Below are 20,040 nucleotides of genomic sequence, written 5' to 3'. Positions count from 1 at the left end.
TGACATCAATGCAAATGTTATCCAAAATATAACAAACACTTCATGAGTGCCCATGAGTTCATGTTGCTCAACATTTCTATAGGCTATGCAATTGCGTGAGAAAACAGAGTGATGGCCTCTATTAAAAAGAGAAGGATCCTATCAGCTAGGCCTACTATATTTATTTCTCAACTTTCCTAATATGAAGCACTGCTTCTCTTTACAACAGGTGTATAGCCTACCTGGCTGGCATGAAAATGAACCACGTGAAAAGCGTCCTCCATTCGCTATTTAAACGCATAGATGACATATTTTTTTCCGCTGCCCCTGTTTCAAGGGCAGGTGCATGATAATGGTCAATTTTAAATCAAAACAAATTTCACACATATATTATTTAGTATATGTAAAGACAAGATTAAATCAAGAATAGTGTGATGGGTGACAATATTAGCCTATCACTTGTGGATGATATATTATCACTTGTGAATGATGCCCAGCTTAAGGCAAACAGCGCATTAATTTTTTGGCGACTTCTTCAAATCATAGTCGCACACCTCATGTAGCCTAGCCCATAGGCTTATATTTTTTTATAAGGTTTGTATCACAACTAAAGTGGCCAATAACTTCTTAAAATAAAGCACATTAATCTGCTTTACAACTGGTATACATATGCAGCGCGTGAGTTTCAAGTTTGGGGAAGATAATTTTCACCATAAAAATGCACCTTTATAATAAAAGCAATACATGCATAATCGCATTTGTGGTCACGTTTGAGAATGGTGTTTTCCTGCTAATGGAACATTCGCGCTTATAGCCTACTGCCGTGTGTGCATTGCTGCGCTTATAACGTGAAGAAATAGCCTAATAGTTTATCAACATTTTAAGCTAAACGTTCTCATATGTTGCGTCAGGCTCATTGCTTAAAACAGGTTTTTTTATGCTAGTGGTTGTATTAATTTGGGATCTATCGCACCCCACAACTGTCCTAGACTATGATTGGAATATTTATTTCTCGCACAAAATAGAATAGGTCAACTTTCCTACTATGGGGGATAGTAGATGGACATAGGCTAGTGCTTTTGCTGTACGGCAGGCCTACTCATCTTGTTGGCTGATGAAAAGTAAATGTGGATAGTTCTTCCAATATCTTCAATATGCGCCTCGGAATTGGATAAGTTCCGTCCCCGATGTGTCTGTCTTCACTTGTAGCCTGTGAGAAAGACCAAATCACATGACAGAGAGCCATGTGAGTGAGAGGTGCTTCGGCATGCAGCCGGGAGAAGGGAATTATAATTATTATATTCAGCCCAAGGGCACAACGGCCACTGGCCATAAAAGGCATGGATTTTTTTAGGGGGCATTACGGCCACACAAAGGGGATGCAGCCGGGAAATTCGAGGCATTATCAAGTGCTTGTCAAATTGTGAACGAGAGACTGATGAAGTGTGTACAGCCTGCACAAAAAAACAAAGCAGAGCGCATGCTTTTCATATGACTTTTTTCAAATCATCATTAGAGTCGCATCATGCAGCCTTAGAATGTATTAAAAAATCTAAACATATAGCCCAACGTTTGTATCACAACTCAATTTACATAAATAACTGTAAATTAAGCATATAGGAGTATCTGTTTCTTTGTTATCCGCACATCACAGAATAGCTGCATGTGCGCATTGTTTGGAAAAAATATCCTTTCTATTTTATTCAGCTATCTTCAATTGTATTCTTCATACTATTAAATAATATGAAATAATGCCACGGAATTCTAAGCAAATATTGTCTGCTGAATGAACTAGTGTAGCCCACAGCCATATGGCATAGACAGATCTATCATGTTTCAGGAGAAGATTCAGATGCAGACAGTGTCGAAGTAACAAAAGTTTATTACAAAAACAGGGGGCAGGCAAATGACAGGTCAAGGGCAGGCAGAGGTCAGTAATCCAGATCAAAGTCCAAAAGGTACAGAACGGCAGGCAGGCTCAAGGTCAGGGCAGAATGGTCAAAACTAGAAACAGGAACTTGAAAAAGACAGTAGCAAGGGGAAAAACACTGGTCGGCTTAACGTAACAAAACGAACTGGCAACAGACAAACAGAGAACACAGGTATAAATACACTGGGGATAATGGGGAAGATGGGCGACACTTGTAGGGGGGTGGATACAATCACAAAGACAGGTGAAACGGATCAGGGTGTGACAGTACCCCCCCACTAGGGGCGCCACCTGGCGTCCTACCTGGGCGCATACCTGGTTGACCGGGGTGCCGGCGTTGAAAGTCAGCGATGAGGCCTGGGTCCAGGATGTCCCTAGCGGGGACCCAGCGCCTCTCCTCCGGGCTATAACCCTCCCAGTCAACCAGGTACTGGAATCCCCTGCCTCGAGGTCGAACCTTCAGGAGACGCCTCACCACGTACGCCGGTTGGCCGTCGATGACACGGGGGAGAGGGGTGGGCCTGGAAACAGGAGACAAAGGGCTGTGAGACATGGGTTTGATCCTAGACACATGAAAAGTGGGATGTATACGTACGGGGCAACAGAAGACGAACAGCAGAGGGGCTAATGATCTTGAAGATAGGGAAAGAGACGATAAACTGGGGGGAAAGTTTGCGGGACGATACCGGGGAGCCGGGGTCCGGTGTCTTGTTGTCGATACCTGGAGGTGGTCTTGAGAGAAGAGCCGACCGGGCTCTCCTCCAGGTACGACGACAGCGGCGGACAAACATCTGGGCCGAGGGTATGCCAATCTCTTCCTCTTGCTTTGGGAAGAGCGGGGGCTGATAACCCAGGGAACACTCAAAGGGTGAAAGACGTGTGGCAGAGCAGGGAAGGGTGTTGCCGGGCGTACTCGACCCACACTAATTGCTGGCTCCAGGTGGTGGGGTTGGCAGAGACCAGGCAGCGCAGAGTCGTTTCCAGGTCTTGGTTAGCTCGCTCCGACTGGCGGTTGGACTGAGGGTGGAAACCGGAGGACAGGCTGGCCGACAACCCATGTCTTCCAGAACCAGGACGAGAACTGAGGACCCCGGTCGGAGACCATGTCCACTGGGAGTGCATGGATCCGGAAGACATGCTGCAGCATGAGCTGGGCCGTGTCTTTGGCGGAGGGTAGCGTAGGGAGAGGAATGAAGTGGGCGGCTTTGGAAAACCGGTACACAACTGTCAGGATGGCGGTGTTGCCATCAGATGGGGGAAGACCCGTGACAAAGTCCAGGGTTACGTGAGACCAGGGACGGTGAGGAACAGGCAGAGGTTGGAGGAGACCAGCCTAAGCTTGCCGAGGAGTCTTGTTCTGTGCACAGATCGTGCAGGCGGCGACGAACGTGGAGACGTCAGGAACCATGGTAGGCCACCAAATGCGTTGTCGCACAAAGGCCAGGGTCCAATGGGACCCCGGATGGCAGGCAAGCTTGGAGGAGTGGGCCCTCTCCAGGACCGATGAGCGGACAGCGTCAGGAACAACGCTGGGACAGGACTGCCCCCACTCCGACATCCGAAGTGTCGGCCTCCACCACGAACTGGCGGGATGGGTCAGGATGAACCAAGATGGGAACAGTGTTGAAACGGTGTTTGAGGTCCCGGAACGCTGGGTCAGCAGCTGGGGACCATGTGAACGGAACCTTGGGAGAGGTGAGTGCAGACAGGGGGAAGCCAGGGTGCTGTAACCCCGGATAAAGCAGCGTTAAAAGTTGGCAAACCCCAGGAAACGTTCCAGCTGCACTCTGGACGTTGGCTGGGGCCAATCCACCACCACTCTCACCTTCCCGGGATACATCTGTACACTCCCTGCAGCGATGATGTAGCCCAGGAAGAGGATGGTGGAGCGATGGAATTCGCATTTCTCCGCTTTCACAAAAAGCTGGTTCTCCAGGAGGCATTGGAGTACCTGTTCGACGTGGAGCACTTGTTCTTGTGCAGAGCGGGAGAAGACGAGGATGTCGTCGAGGTAGACGAAGACGAACCGGTTCAACATGTCGCGGATAACATCATTAACCAGGGCCTGGACCACAGCTGGAGCACTGTTAAGGCCAAATGGCGTGACCAGATACTCTTAGTGACCGCTGGCTGTGTTGAAGGCAGTCTTGCACTCATCCCCCTCCCGTATCTGCACCAGGTGGAGGCGTTCTGTAGGTCCAGCTTGGAGAACACGTTGGTCCCCTGGAGTGCCTCGAATGCCAAAGAGATGGGTGGTAGGGGGTAGCGGTTCTTCACCGTGATGTCGTTGAGGCCCCGGTAGTCGATGCACGGGCGCAGGATTTTGTCCTTCTTCTTCATAAAGAAGAACCCTGCGCCGGCGGGGGAGGCAGAAGGACGGGTGAACCCGGCAGCTAGGGAGTCCTCAATGTAGGTCTCAATAGCCTTGGTCTCCGGACCCGACAATGAGTACAGTCGTCCCCGGGGCGAAGTGGTGCCTTGGAGAAGGTCGATTCCGCAGTCGTAGGGTCGGTGCGGCAGAAGCGAAGTGGCCCGGGCCTTACTGAACACCTCCCGGAGGTCCTGGTACTCCGCAGGAATGGTGGAGAGGTCCGAGGCAACTTCCAAGCCCCCAGGAAGACGTCCCGGGGCAGGCTGAGCTGACTTCAGGCAATGAGCATGGCAGAACGGGCTCCAGCCCATGATGGCACCAGTAGACCAGTCAATAAAGGGGTTGTGTCGCTGGAGCCAAGAGAAACCCAATACCACGGGAACCTGAGGAGACTTAATTAGCAGGAATTGGATCGTCTCGCTGTGGTTCCCTGACACTCGTAGGTTGATGGGGGTGGTATTGTGGTTGACCCGGCCTATAGAGCGACCATCCAGCACTCTAACGTCCATAGGAAAGGAGAGGGGCTGAGTGGGGATAACCAGATCGGACACCAGGGTAGCGTCCATACAGCTCTCATCGGCCCCGGAGTCGATGAGTACCCGAAGAGATTTCGACTGGTTCCCCCACATCAAGATGGCATGAAAGGGGGTGCGAGTAAGGGGAAAGGAAAAGTTCTCTGTATGGTCCACCAGAGTACTCGCTCCTACCGGTGAGCCTGGTCTTTTAGTGGACAGGTGGACACAAAATGACCAGTAGTCCCACAATACAGGCAACTCTTCGTGTGAAGCCTGTATTGCCGTTCGGCTGGAGACAGCCAAGCTCTGCCTAGTTGCATCGGCTCGGGAAGAGGTGAATCGGCAGACTTCGTAGACTCTTGGGGGAACTCGGTAGCCTCAGAGGCGAGGTGGAATCCTTCCTCTCAATCCTGTAGTCGCCCATCAATCCGAATGGTCAAGGCGATGAGCGAGTCGAGATCCGATGGTAGTTCCTGGGCTGCAAGCTCGTCCTTTACTTCCTCCGATACTCCGTGCTGGAACGTGTCGAACAGCGCCTCCGGGGGGCAGGCAAACGACAGGTCAAGGGCAGGCAGAGGTCAGTAATCCAGATCAGAGTCCAAAAGGTACAAAACGGCAGGCAGTCTCAGGGTCATGGCAGGGGCCAATAATCCAGGGTGGTGTGACAAGGTACAGAACGGCAGGCAGGCTCAGGGTCAGGGCAGGCAGAATGGTCAAAACCGGGAAAACTAGAAAACAGGAACTTGAAAAAGACAGGAGCAAGGGGAAAACCGCTGGTAGGCTTAACGAAACAAAACGAACTGGCAACAGACAAACAGAGAACACAGGTATAAATACACTGGAGATAATGGGGAAGATGAGCGACACCAGGAGGGGGGTGGAGACAATCACAAAGACAGGTGAAACAGATCAGGGTGTGACAAGATCAGGGCCTAACATAAGGACAACTCAGAGTATGCTATTCTGTTTACATTTTACATTCTGTTCTTCTGAAATAGACCACATTTACATAATATCATGTTTCTTTAGACCTGTCTAAAATAAATAATGGATTTATTGTGAAGGTGTAGGCTATATGTCATGGATTTATTATACTTTTTTAAATGTAGATGTTCCGAAGGTCTGCATCAGTGGCTTGTAGGCTATGTGTGGAAGTCAGGAGATGCTAAATGTGTTTATGTTAGTTAACAGTCAATTACCATGAGACCGGCAGTTATTTGCTTGACAATCGCCGGCTGACAAAATGTCATGACCGCCACAGCCCTAGCCAGGCGCACCGGTTTGTGTCAAGAACTGCAACGCTGCTGGGTTTTTCATGCTCAACAGTTTCCCATGTGTATCAAGAATGGTCCACCACCCAAAGGAACTGTGGGAACCATTGGAGTCAACATGGGGAAGGTGTTCTTAATGTTTTGTACACTCAGTGTAAATTCAGTGTGAATAAATGTGTTGGATAGATAAAGGCGTTACAAGGTGAGTGCAGTTTGTGTGAGAAAACGTGTCTGTGTTTGCATTAGAAAGAGGGTTCAACAAGTATAGAGACAGTGTGCACGAGTTAGTGTGAGAGTCAGAGAGTGGTGAAATAACTTATTTGAATGTGTGTGTGCGTGTGCATGTGTGCGTGTAAGATGTTGTATTAAGAGGGAGGAGGGGTGCCGGCAGGAAGGCCTTTGTGTGTCTGATGTCATGGAATGATTAGTGTCTCTGTGAAATCAGAAGTGGTGTTCTTACTGCTGCGGCTCGGTGGGATATACAGTGCATTCGGAAAGTATTCAGACCCCTTGACTTTTCCCACATTTTGTTACGTTTCAGCCTTATTCTAAAATGGATTAAATAAAATAATTTCCTCATCAATCTACACACAATACCCCATAAAGCATGGTGGTGGCAGCATCATGTAGTGGGGATGTTTTTCAGCAGCAGGGACTGGGAGACTAGTCAGGATTGAGGGAAAGATGAATGGAGAAAAGTACAGAAAGATCCTTGATGAAAACCTGCTCCAGAGCTCTCAGGACCTCAAGACTGGGGCGAAGGTTCATCTTCAAACAGGACAATGACCCTAAGCACACAGCCAAGACAACGCAGGAGTGGCTTTATGGACAAGTCTCTGAAAGTCCTTGAGTGGCCCAGCCAGAGCCCGGACTTGAACCCGATCTAACGTCTCTGGAGAGAACTGAAAATAGCTGTGCAGCGACACTCCCCATACAACCTGACAGAGCTTGAGAGGATCTGCAGAGAAGAATGGGAGAAACTCCGCAAATACAGCTGTGCCAAGCTTGTAGCATCATACAAAAGAAGACTTGAGGCTATAATCGTTGCCAAAGGTGCTTCAACAAAGTACTGAGTAAAGGGTCTGAATACTTATGTAAATGTGATATTTCAGTTTTTTATTTTTAATACATGTGCAAACAAAGTCAAGGGGTCTGAATACTTTCCAAATGCACTGTAAATAGACAGAAAATCAGTACACCTCAACCCAGGACCACAGTACATATAGATCAGATCCATATTTGTCTTACACGCCAACCCTACTGTGCTACTGTGTGTGTGTGTGAGAGAGAGAGAGAGAGAGAGAGAGAGAGAGAGTATACTATACTGCTTTGGCAATATCTACAAATTGTAATTCATGCCAATAAAGCCATTTGAATTTGAGAGAGAGAGATGATCACTGCATTCGTTCTAAATTATGAAGCTCTAAATGAACTCATGCAGTGCTCTGGGTAACAGTAACACTGATGGAAGAATCTTCCTATCCTCCCTCACGCTGCCTCGCTTCCCTTTCTCTCTCATTCTCTCTCTCTCTCCCTTTCCCCCTCTCTCTCTGTTTCTCAATCCTTCGTTCCTGCAGTTGCTAGGACAACGGTCCAGGAGAGGGCTAGTTCCCAGTGTAGAGCAGGATATGGAGCGCTATCTCCAACCCACCCCATCTCACCTCACCTCAGCTGCCTCCTCACCCCCACCCTGACCACACCCCTCTCCAACACCCACTAATGTGTCCTACCAAACACACCAGGCCAGCCAACACTGTCGACACATGGCTAACTAAACCTAACAAACAGAAAAAACGTACAGACTATTACTCACACCATAACTCATACAATATCTCTCTTGCTCACACACATACACACAGACACAGTGCTGTGAGTTCTCTGACATGTCCGGCATGGCTCTAATGCCAGTGCGAAAAGAGCCAGAAGCAAAAAGAAACAGAGAGAGACAAAAACAAATCAATAACCATCGACATGCAATACTGCACCAAGACAGTTCCTGCACAAACAAGGAAGAAGAGAGAGAGAGAGAGAGAGAGAGAGAGAGAGAGAGAGAGAGAGAGAGAGAGAGAGAGAGACTAGGAAGAATGGTAAAGGCAAAACGGCTTTATGTCGGCATTATGTCATGCGAGCTTAAACAGAAGTATCCATTGTCATCAGGCCTCTATTATTTTATGAGACCACAGTAGCATGACAGAGAAAGATGAAAGCATGGGGCTGTCTGTCTGTCGTCATATGTACTGTACAGTCAGTAGGCTACCTCACCAGACTGCAGAGAGGAATCTGAGTCTAACGTAGGATCGAAGATAGGTAAAGCATATGGCAGAGATCAATGAGAGAGCAGCCAGATGAAAACAGAGAGAGGAGACAGTGATTATGGCTGGGATACAGGGTGGGCTCATTGTTTCTGCAGGTGCATTATTTATTAGGCTATCCCAGCTTGCCAGACTCTTACTACTTAGAGGACCTGACCTCAAACAGAGTGGGTCTTAGGAAAAGGGAAATTGGCCATCTATTATATTTTAAGCACAACAAAAAAGCTCTACATTCCAATGCACGTACAGTACACTCACAAAGTCAGTCACATCAACTTCCGCCCTGCAGTTGCTTTCAGGAATTTATTTAGTTTTTTTATTATTATTATTATTATTATTATTATTATTATTATTATTATTATTATTATTATTATTATTATCTCCCCCCTACAGGACGGCCCATGCGCGGGGGAAGGCGGAGGCGGCCGTGGGAGCTGGCCAGAAGGCCCAGGAGGAGTGTCGCCTCGCCAGGGTCACCGCCAAAGGGTTCTCCCCCTCCTTCCAGCACCGTGAAAACGGTGAGTGTGCCACCACTTGCTGCCATGATCACCATCCCCATGGCAACCATCAATACAATACACCAGAAGCACCAGTTTTGAAGACACACAGTAGTCTTTTGATAACCACAAATGAAAATACACTAATGCTATTAGTCTATTTGACACTTACAGTGTGTCACTTTATGTAATCAACTTGAAATGCTGAGAGAAAATATTGTATCAAAGTGAGGCAACCACCCCATTGTCCCATACAGTGCCTTGCAAAACAACCTTTAATTTAAATGGATTTTTATTTGGATTTCATGTAATGGACATACACAAAATAGTCCAAATTGGTGAAATGAAATGAAAATTCACCCCCTTTGCTATGAAGCCCCTAAATAAGATCTGGTGCAACCAATTACCTTTAGAAGTCACATAATTAGTTAAATAAAGTCCACCTGTGTGCAATCTAAGTGTCACATGATCGGTCAAATGATCTCAGTATATATACACCTGTTCTGAAAGGACCCAGAGTCTGCAACACCACTAAGCAAGGGGCACCACCAAGCAAGCGGAACCATGAAGACCAAGGAGCTCTCCAAACAGGTCAGGGACAAAGTTGTGGAAAAGTACAGATCAGGGTTGGGTTATAAAAAAATATCTGAAACTTTGAACATCCCACGGAGCACCATTAAATCCATTATTAAAAAATTTAAAGAATATGGCACCACAACAAACCTGCCAAGAGAGGGCCACCCACCAAAACTCATGGACCAGGCAAGAAGGGCATTAATCAGAGAGGCAACAAAGAGACCAAAGATAACCCTGAAGGAGCTGCAAAGTTCCACAGCGGAGATTGGATTATCTGTCCATAGGACCACTTTAAACCGTACACTCCACAGAGCTGGGCTTTACGGAAGAGTGGCCAGAAAAAAGCAATTGCTTAAAGAAAAAAATAAGCAAACACGTTTGGTGTTCGCCAAAAGCCATGTGGGAGACTCCCCAAACATATGGAAGAAGGTGCTCTGGTTAGATAATACTAAAATTGAGCTTTTTGGCCATCAAGGAAAACGCTATGTCTGGCGCAAACCCAACACCTCTCATCACCCTCAGAACACCACCCCCACAGTGAAGCATGGTGGTGGCATCATCATGCTGTGGATATGTTTTTCATCGGCAGGGACTGGGAAACTGGTCAGAATTGAAGGAATGATGGATGGCGCTAAATACAGGGAAATTCTTGAGGGAAACCTGTTTCAGTCTTCCAGAGATTTGAGACTGGGACGGAGGTTCACCTTCCAGCAGGACAATGACCCTAAGCATACTGTTAAAGCAACACTCAAGTGGTTTAAGGGGAAACATTTAAATGTCTTGGAATGGCCTAGTCAAAGGCCAGACCTCAATCCAACTGAGAATCTGTGGTATGACTTAAAGATTGCTGTACACCAGCGGAACCCATCCAAATTGAAGGAGCTGGAGCAGTTTTGCCTTGAAGAATGGGCAAAAATCCCAGTGGCTAGATGTGCCAAGCTTATACAGACATACCCCAAGATACTTGCAGCTGTAATTGCTGCAAAAGGTGGCTCTACAAAGTATTGACTTTTGGGGGGTGAATAGTTATGCACGCTCAAGTTTTCTGTTTTTTGTCTTATTTCTAGTTTGTTTCACAACAACAACAAAAAAGATTCTGCATCTTCAAAGTGGTAGGCATGTTGTGTAAATAAAATGATACAAACCCCCCAAAAATCAATTTTTAATTCCAGGTTGTGAGGCAACAAAATAGGAAAAATGCCAAGGGGGGTGAATACATTTGCAAGCCACTGTATGTCTCCTGAACATGTAACTAATGGAGAGAGATAGGAGAGAATGACAAAGTAAATCGGGTGTCAGTGTCAGGCGTGTGGTTTCTGTACAGTATGTGCTCGGGCCCCATGGGACCAGTTACCCACAGTGCAGTGCAAGCCATGCGTGATGGAGGCAGTAACAGGAAGCTGGAGGGAGGTCAACAATGACCTTTCCAACCAGCCCACGCAAGGCAGGCTGACTGACACACACACACAAACACACACACAAACACTTCCTGACATATACTGTCCCTAACTTGTTTTTTTTGTCCACGTACCTGACGATACCTTGATAGCTGGTTTTAATGTCATGACATTATAAAGAATCACAGTAACAGATTCCCTAGAAGGCTGGGTTTATCCTCAGAGCCATGGCAACAGAGTGTCCTAACCGCTCTTTGAAAAAGGGTTCATTTCAACAAGCTGCTATGGGCAGATAAAACATAAGGTTTCTGTACTTGCGTAACCCCGGTTCTCTGATATTATGAGTGAGATATCTCACATGATTCACCAGAATCTCAGAAGCTCAAAGAACCAATCACACACGTCTGTCGGAGACAGACAGGTCGAGTGGCAAAAGAGTTGAGTCCCTTCCCTGATCATAAAGTGACAGTAGGTGTACTCTGCTCCACAGAATAATCCTGATGGATAGTCTGTGTAAGAGAGAGGACCAAATGCCACCCTGGCGGTTGATATAAGCTACCACAGTCGTATTGTCCGTTCTGATCAAGACGTGAAAATTCCGAAGGGAGGGTCAAAAGTGTCTCAGAGAGAGAAACACTGTCAGCAATTCAAGGTAATTTATGTGAGTAATGCAGAGTTGTGGGTTCCACACTCCATTTATTGCCTTCCCCTCATGACCTGCGCCCCAGCCTGTGAGTGACGAGTGTGTCGTCATCACTTTCCTCGTTGCCACTACCCCTAGGAGAGTGCCAGGAACGAAGATTGAGGGGCTCTTCCAGTGACGGAGAGCCAAGAGACATGTGGAGGTCACCTTTATCTGAAGACTGAGGTGACGCCGTGTACACGGAAGTCTCTCATCCTCAGTAGGCCAAGAGGTACCACTGAGATGGTGAACGCCATTAACCCAGTGTTCAGTTTGTCAACATTAACTATGATTAAAAATACTCGTCAACTATCTATTTTTCCTGAGGAAAACGAATTATGATAACAAGACCAGATGCACTGAGAAATACGATAACTATTACCAATTACTTTTCATTTTTGTTGACGAAAATGTAACGAGACTAGAATTCCACGTGAGACTAATGGATGTTCAATTTGACATGAAGCTCCTTTTCATCTGTTTTGTTCAATCATAAGCATGCATCTCTTTGCAGAATATATAATGCATTCCTCTCATTGGCCGATAATGTGTATCTGTTGCGCAGGCTGATTGAGTTGATCTGGCTCGTGGGCTAGTAGCCTAGCTAGTTAGCACAATGTTAGCCAAAGAAAGCTAGCGCTTTGTTGGACTTGCATCGAAGAAAACTGTGGCTCTCAACCGATAAGCAGTGAAACTAGGACAGTCGGTTTAGTCAACGTGGCACTGTATTGGTTTGAGCTAAATGAGAGAGCGAGCTAGTAATTCTACCCTTCCAGGTAGAAAATCTAGTCGGCAGGATAGTTAGCCTTGCGGCAAGCTAGCCAGGTTAGCTAAGCCTTGCAGCTAAGCTAGCCAAGTCTCAGTAGCTAGCAATGTGATGCTAGCTACCACAGGAGACAAAAGGAAGAAAAAGCAGAAAGGATAATTCTTTCCTGAAACGAAAACTTTCGTTTTGGTAAAGTCACCCAACACAGAAGACAGGAGCTGAAAAACCTGCGTTCGGCGGCGTAACCTCACGGCACACCTGCGAACAGTTGAACAGGAAAACAGGTCAAGTCGTGCCGAGGAAAGCTTAAAGTAGGACTCTTCTGTGAGGAAGAGATGTGAGAATGATCAGAGGGCGGGTGAGTGGCTCTCTATGATGAGGGGAGGGGCTAACCTCATTTGCCACTCAAACCTTTTGCATACATTATCTGTGCATTTGTACATGATAAATTAGCCCATTGAGCACTATGCTGAGGCTCAGAGTGATAGTGTTGTGTTATGCTGTGCACTTTTAGAATTACAGGTGACTCGAGGAACCCTGGAGATCCTCAAGGAACCCTGGAGTTCTTCAAGTAACCATTGCAGTCAATGGGTTCATATTTGCACCTTTGGTTAGTTGAGGGGTTCTTGGAGGAACTTTAATGTTTCAATGTAGCACAGGGTTCCTATAGGAACTATTTTGCTGGCACATGCAGAGCACTTTGAATGTATTTATCTGTTGGATTTTGTTGTGCTGCCAGACTCAGAAGGTTTTCGGCGATGGCTTTATGGGATAGCTAGCAACTTGTAAACAATTACCCATTCCTATATGAGTACTATTTCAATAGCAATGTTAAATAATACAACATTGGCTGTCAAGCCAATGATATTATATGACTGCTAATTCCAAAAAGTGATGGTAATGACGTTTGTTTATGAAGATTGATGATTGATGATTTGATTGGGTGTTGACTTAGGTCACTAGCTAGCTACAGTATCTTCAGCCTAGCTTTTAGCTAGCTGCTCTGTGTAAGAGTAACAGCAATAATATTGTAGCGGTGGCAGCCTATCAGAAGATTGGAGGCTTGGCTTATTGGAGGCATGGCTTTCAGATAGTTATTTTTGTCCACCCGTGATAGTAAATGTCATGCCTGTTCTGTTGTACTGTTATTAAAGGCCAAGCTTGTACACTATCAGTTCCGAAGCCTTGTAAAGGCTTACATAAGTGCATGTGATACTAAGAGACAAATAGTTGTATTGTCATTATAGGTTAAGGTTGTACACTGACAGTTCTGAAGTCTTGTTAAAATAGCAATCCATTTTTCAGATAGCCACCATTTTGTTACAATAGTGTCAGAAGAGGCATAACAGCGCACCCAAGCCTTGGTGACGAAATGGTGACTATCTGAACAATGGATTGCTATTTTAACAAGACTTCAGAACTGTCAATGTACAACCTTAACCTATAATGACAATACAACAGAACACAAGAACAGGTATGACATTTACTCTCACAGGTGGCCAAAAACAACTATTTGAACGCCACGCCAATACACCACGCCTCCCATCTTCTGATCACAAAAAGGTTAATGTTTGAAACTTTTCAGAGGGGTTCCTCTAAGAACCTTTTCAGAGAGGTTCCTCAAGGAACCTTTTTGAATTTAAAAGGTTCCCCCACAGTGGCAATCGTTTTGAACCCCAAAGGTTCTTCAAGGGTCCTTTTCTTCTATGAGTGTGCTGTGCTGTGTTGCACAGGATAAAGATTGTGTGAGTGCTGTGACTGTCTGGGTGCAGATGTCTAGGAGACAGCGAGGTAAGGTAGGCAATGCAGGGAAAGAGAGGGGTGATTAGCGTAACTGAGTAGAATGCTTAACCAGCTCCCGATCTCTCACAGGTTCTGCTGACTTTGTAAAACCTGAAAAAAGGCAGAGTCTAGTCTACAGACAGGACAAGGGTGGTCACGAATAGTCTGTCTACTTTAAAGAGGTATTCTGTGCTGTATGCATGATTGCATAATAGAATGGGGACGTCAACTACACGCATCTCGGGAAAGGAAATTAGGTCATTTAAAGTCAATGTGTGGGGTTATGGTTCCTTCCAGATGCACATCCCTTTGATTTCCTTAACATTATACTGACATCATCTGGTTGACGTTAGCAGTACAGTTGTTCATGTCATTCATGGGGTCAGTTGGTTTCGCCCATAAAACAGAGGTTGGACTACATGCATACAAAACAGAGAGAATAGCTAAATCATTCTAAATCATTCACTTTGAAATGGAACTATGCCAATGTTTTGAAATGTGACTATCCCAAAGTTGTGTGTCATGCTGTCCTGACTCTTTATCTCTCTCCCTGTGTCACTCTCTCTGTGTCTCTCTCCCTGTGTCTCTCTCTCTCTGTGTCTCTCTCCCTGTCTCTCTCTCTCTCTCTGTCTCTCTCCCTGTGTCTCTCTCTCTCTGTGTCTCTCTCTCTCTGTGTCTCTCTCCCTATGTCTCTCTCTATGTGTCTCTCTCCCTGTGTCTCTCTCTCTGTGTCTCTGTCTGTCTCTCTCTCTCTCTCTCTCTCTCTCTCTCTCTCTCTCTCTCTCTGTGTGTCTCTCTCTGTGTCTCTCTCTCTCTGTGTCTCTCTCACTGTGTCTCTCTCTCTGTGTCTCTCTCTCTGTGTCTCTCTCTCTGTGTCTCTCTCCCTGTGTCTCTCTCCCTGTGTCTCTCTCCCTGTGTCTCTTTGCTGTTGGTCAGGAGTAGAGGTCCGAAGGCCAAAGCATCAGAACTCCAGTGAGAACGACATCGAGGTGATCTCCAGTGGCACGGGGCCAGACAGTCCTGAACTCTACATAAAGGGCACCACGCCCCCCAACCTGACCCCTGACCTTAGCCCTGAGGCCAGCCACCCATCCTCACCCCCCTGCAGCCCCACCACTGCCAAGCCACACCGCACCAAGAACGCACGCTTCCTGCGGCAGAGTGCTGTGGACGACACTGGGGGTGGCGGTGGGGGCAGTGGCGGTGGGGGAGGGGGCAGTGGCAGTGGAGGAGGGGGCAGTGGTGGCCAGGAGATCCAGGTGCTGATGGAGGGCCGTGGAGGGGGGGAGTACCTAAGGGCCAACAGCTGGAGCGAGGACAAGCGCTCTTCTAAAGGGGGCAGCAGGGGGGGCAGCAGGGGCAGCAGTCGCTCCACCACCCCCTCTGTCCAGGACGAGGCCAGGGGCCGCACCAATGGCCACGGCCATAAGCACGCCTCCTCCAATCACAAGTCTCGAGAGCATGGCTCGTCCAATCACAAGGCCTCCAGGGACCGATGGTCGGACTGCCCGTCGGCATCGTGGAGGTCCCAGCAGACGCACAGCGGTGACACGCGGCTGCTGGAGCAGGATGAGGAGAAGCTGAGCAACTACGAGATGGAGATGAGGCCGCTGCAGCCCATGGACTCCAACTCCCAGAAGCCCTATGGGTTGGGAGAGGAGAGCCATGGTCACAGTGGTGAGGCCCGCTCCCACACGCTGCAGAGACAGCGGCCTTCTAAGAGCCGGGAGGCCAGGGAGGGCCGGGAAAGGGAGGCGGCACGGCCGTCAGGAGAGTGGGAGGGCATAGAGGGAAAGGAGGGTCCGGCCCCAGACTCAATGCAAAAGCTGGACAGTCTGAGCAAGGGGGACAAGTTGGAGGCTCGGCCTCTGCGCAGGGATCTCACCCTCTCCCCCCCACAGAAATCCTCACCCATTGCACTAGAACACGACGATGACAAGAAACTAACCCAGCTCAAAGCAAACTCGGTAAGGACGCCTCCTCTCACCCACACACTCATAGTCACACTTAGTCATATCATTTGCTTGTTGTGTGCACACATGCTGAAAATCACACATGCGTGAGAAATCACTTGCATGCACATGTCAACTGCATTTACACAGCATTCAAACACAATTTTACTGTAATCAATGATAGAAGTACTATAAATGTATAATTACTGTGCTGTATACAGACATAATAACAGAATGAACTCATACTGTAGCTATGTACAGTAGTAAGTGGGAGCATCCCGGGCCCTGATGTAGTCTCCTGATAGGCAAGTGCTCTACACAACACAGACACTGTGGTCAGGCTCTCTAACCTCCCACAGTCCCCTCCACCGCACCACACAGCCTCAGCTAGCTATCTCCCACTGTACTCCCAGCACCTTAGTAACAGCAGATTGGCAAAGTATCTCCTTCCACAAAGCATCCCTGCATTGGCTGCCCCACGCTCTGTTGCTAGGAAACAGCTTATGCCTTGCTTCAGCAGGAGCCAATCAGTGGGTGTGTGTTGGTGTCTGGGGGGGGTTTGCAGCCGCAGAGAGGCAATTAATGCAGCTGACTTGTGTAAGACAGGTTCACATGAAACATAGATACATTCACGCATAAGCAGACACAGATTCTGCAAGTGACCACATTGTAAAACACCTTTACACAAAGCTCTCCCTATAGTCTATTCTAGCAGCACAGTTAAACATACAGATATCCACGAGGATACTCCAACAGGACACATGGAGCTAATGTCCAAGTATCACACAGACAAATGGGATCAGTGAACTGAGCCATCTACACAACCTGTTTGGCATGGAGAGTGCACCACCATAACGACAGGGTCACTGGCATATGAAGTGCATCAATTATACACAATATCCATATCCTTCGGATGAATCATTCAGTAGCATGGTGTAGGGTAAACATAGCTGTTGTTAGAGGATACCAATGATCATGTGAATTACAGTTGAAAGAATTATCTTTATTCAAAATATTTTAGATGTCATGCTATGTACTCAACTTAAGTAACTGCTTTAATAATTACATAGGTCATTTGTAATGCTCTTTCCCTTTTATGAGTGCTCCAGCCCTATACATTTTCCATGACAGAGTTACAAAAGCTCATCAGTTAGGTGTCCCTAATAGTCTGCGGTTTTAACATGCTGGCTCTCAATAACACTGAGAGACTAATTTACAGTACATGAAAATACAGTATCTCTCAAATGAACCTAATTATACAGAGTAAATACCAACATTAAAGAAAGTACACATTAGCTGTGTCTGCTTGTGTGTGTGTACAGTTAGAGCTGTGTGTGTGTGTGTGTGTGTGTGTGTTAGTGGGGGAAGTCTGAATTAACACATTCTATTCTCTCCCTCCCTCCTCCACAGGGCTCCAGCTCAATTCTGGTCGTCATGGTGATTTTGCTCAACATTGGAGTCGCAATTTTGTTTATTCACTTTTTTATTTAAAATTGGATTGCCTAATGATTCCTATTATTATCTATGCTATTATTATAACATATTATGAGTATCATCATGACAATACAGCCCTTGGCCATTTTACACTATGTAAAGAGTACAGTAAGAGTATTAACAATATGGGGATAAAGATGGTTCCCAATGCCCAGATTTCAGATAAGCAGTGATCTGCTTTCTCTCCCTGACATTACCTGTTTTTCATCTTAAATTGTTGTTTAAAAAAGGTTTGTAACTTATAATTTAACTTATTAATTTGCTCACGTATGATATGTTATTTTAAATCATTTTTTATTCCTTGCTTGCCTTTTCTCTGTTAATATTGCTGATGTGTGTTTGGGATGGTAGACTCAGATGAGCACTTCTTGTATGATGGTGTAGCGGGTCGAATGAGACAGGATATAATGTATCTTGTCTGGTTGTGGCTGTGTCCACCTGACCTGGGTTCAAATTCTATTTGACATCATTTAAAATACTTTAGCTGTGCTTGATTGAGCTTGACTGTTGCAATGGAAACAATAGAAAAGTCTCAAAAGTGCAAAACCCTGCCTACCTGGTAGTCGAGGCAGGCTAAAGCAAATGCTGAAAGTATTTTAAAGATTCCAAGTAGTATTTGAACCTAGGTGTGTTGTCCACCCAGGTAATACAAGGTTCAAAGGGAGGGAAACGGACCCCGGTCCTACCCACTGCCCTCCAAACCCTCCCCCCTCCCTCCTGCACATTTATACCCTTCTGACACGCTGTTACCCTTCCCAATTATTAGTTCAGCCTCTCACCCCCCCCTTCCCCCTCTTCCCGGTAGTCCCCTCATGACCTCACACCATATCATGTTACCCTCTTTTCCTTGTTTCATGTAACTCTCCTTTTATTTTATACCCCAACATGCTCCCCTATTCCTACAACCAACCATCTTAACCAAGACTTCCCCAAATAGACCACAGAATGTCATGGCAAGCAGGTGTTTCATGAAAAAGGAAACAACATATAGATATATAGATATAGATATGATTAAATAAAATAGGGCTAAAAAAAACACTTTTGCAACTAGAGATCCTGGTTAGCAACAGGACATGTTTACAATCTGAAAAAGCAGGATGACCAACACAAAATTGCCTCTAACAACTATAGCACCATAAAACCTATCTATGTTAGTAAACCTGTTGCAAATTTAGCAACTTGGGTTAGCAAGATTGAGCCATGTGCAAATAACTACTGTATATCAACTCTAATCTGTCTGCAACCGGAGTAGGAATAGTTTTGTCTGAAAGGGCTTCTAATATGAAAGATTCTCTTTATAGTCAACATACAACAAAATGAAAATATGATCTAAAGGAAAGAACTCTCAAACACACACACACACACACACTGTACAATACCATGTACACAACAGGTACAATACTCACACACATACAGTGGTATGTGAATGATGATAAGCTATATTCATATAAAATATTGACATTCCAAACAACTTTCTCAATGTCTCTCTGGCCTTTAACGCACAGGTTGAACTTTATATGAGGACTAGCGCATGACATTCTGTCAGTTCTCATCCATCTGCTCCTCTGTCCCCTACAGAGCCATTCTCTCTCTCTCTCTTTCTCTCTCACTCTCTTTCTCTCTATCTTTTTTTCCTTCTCTCACTCTCTTTCTCTCTCTACAGTATCATGTCTAAAGGTTTCTACCCAAACCTCACCCCACACACCTGGTCTGGTCTGGAGGCACTGGCTGGCTGGACAGTAAGAGGCCCTAGTGCAAGTTCAGAGACTGTTATGTTTCAAACTGCTGCTTTCAAAACAAATGATTTACCAAGACAGAAAAAAAAAAAATATTGAGCTATTTGCAAGACTTCTTAAAAAAAACGCCTACTGCCTTGTTTTATAAAGTTGAAAAAATATATATAAAATGCATGCTCATGTATGTTTTAGTTTTGTATAGATCAACTTTTTGGGGGAAAAATATAAAAGTCTCCTCTAGCCCTCTACTGCTAATATTCCATCCTATTTTTTGGAAGATTTAGGCTTTTCTCCCCCTCCACACAGATTTTATTTGTTGCTAAAACACCAAGGAAAATATGATATTTTTAGAACATTTATTAAGAGGAACATAGTAGAAACAAGCATTCTTTTCATAAGCATAAACTAGTATTTCACTGCCTCTCAAACCTGATTCTTCCTCGCTGTCACTGTCCTCAAGCTCACTGTTCTCACTATCAGAGGGTATGATCCTAACTGCTCCATTAGGCTCCTTTCACCCATAGAATGTCGCTGTGTCCATTGCCTGTGAATGTCAGTGGATATATTGGCAAAAACATTGACCAAGGCCATCCTTTTACATCAAATTACATGTCTTTCATTGAGCATGATATTGCCCTGAAAAGTAGCCAAACTGCACAACGTTGCCTGACTGCACAAAGTTGCCCTGAGGCAACAAAAATAAAGCTAAATGTATTTATATATACAGAACCAGTCAAAAGATTGGACACACCTACTCATTCAAGGGTTTTTCTTTATTTT

At 45.9% G+C, this 20,040-nt stretch overlaps 1 protein-coding gene across 1 annotated transcript in view; it reads left to right on the top strand.

The window, feature by feature from the left end:
- Window positions 1-20,016, top strand: part of jph3b (junctophilin 3b) — a 49,314-nt gene extending 29,298 nt beyond the window's left edge. The window contains exons 3-6 of the mRNA XM_041837209.2: window positions 8,772-8,896; window positions 15,015-15,260; window positions 15,312-16,045; window positions 17,441-20,016. Coding sequence (XP_041693143.1) covers window positions 8,772-8,896; window positions 15,015-15,260; window positions 15,312-16,045; window positions 17,441-17,521 — 1,186 coding nt within the window. The 3' untranslated portion in view covers window positions 17,522-20,016. The remainder of the gene's footprint in view (window positions 1-8,771; window positions 8,897-15,014; window positions 15,261-15,311; window positions 16,046-17,440) is intronic.
- The last annotated feature ends 24 nt before the right edge of the window (window positions 20,017-20,040 follow it).

This window comes from Coregonus clupeaformis, chromosome 19 (genome assembly GCF_020615455.1).
Source record: "Coregonus clupeaformis isolate EN_2021a chromosome 19, ASM2061545v1, whole genome shotgun sequence".
Taxonomy (NCBI): domain Eukaryota; kingdom Metazoa; phylum Chordata; class Actinopteri; order Salmoniformes; family Salmonidae; genus Coregonus; species Coregonus clupeaformis.
This window is presented reverse-complemented; position numbering and strand designations above follow the sequence as displayed.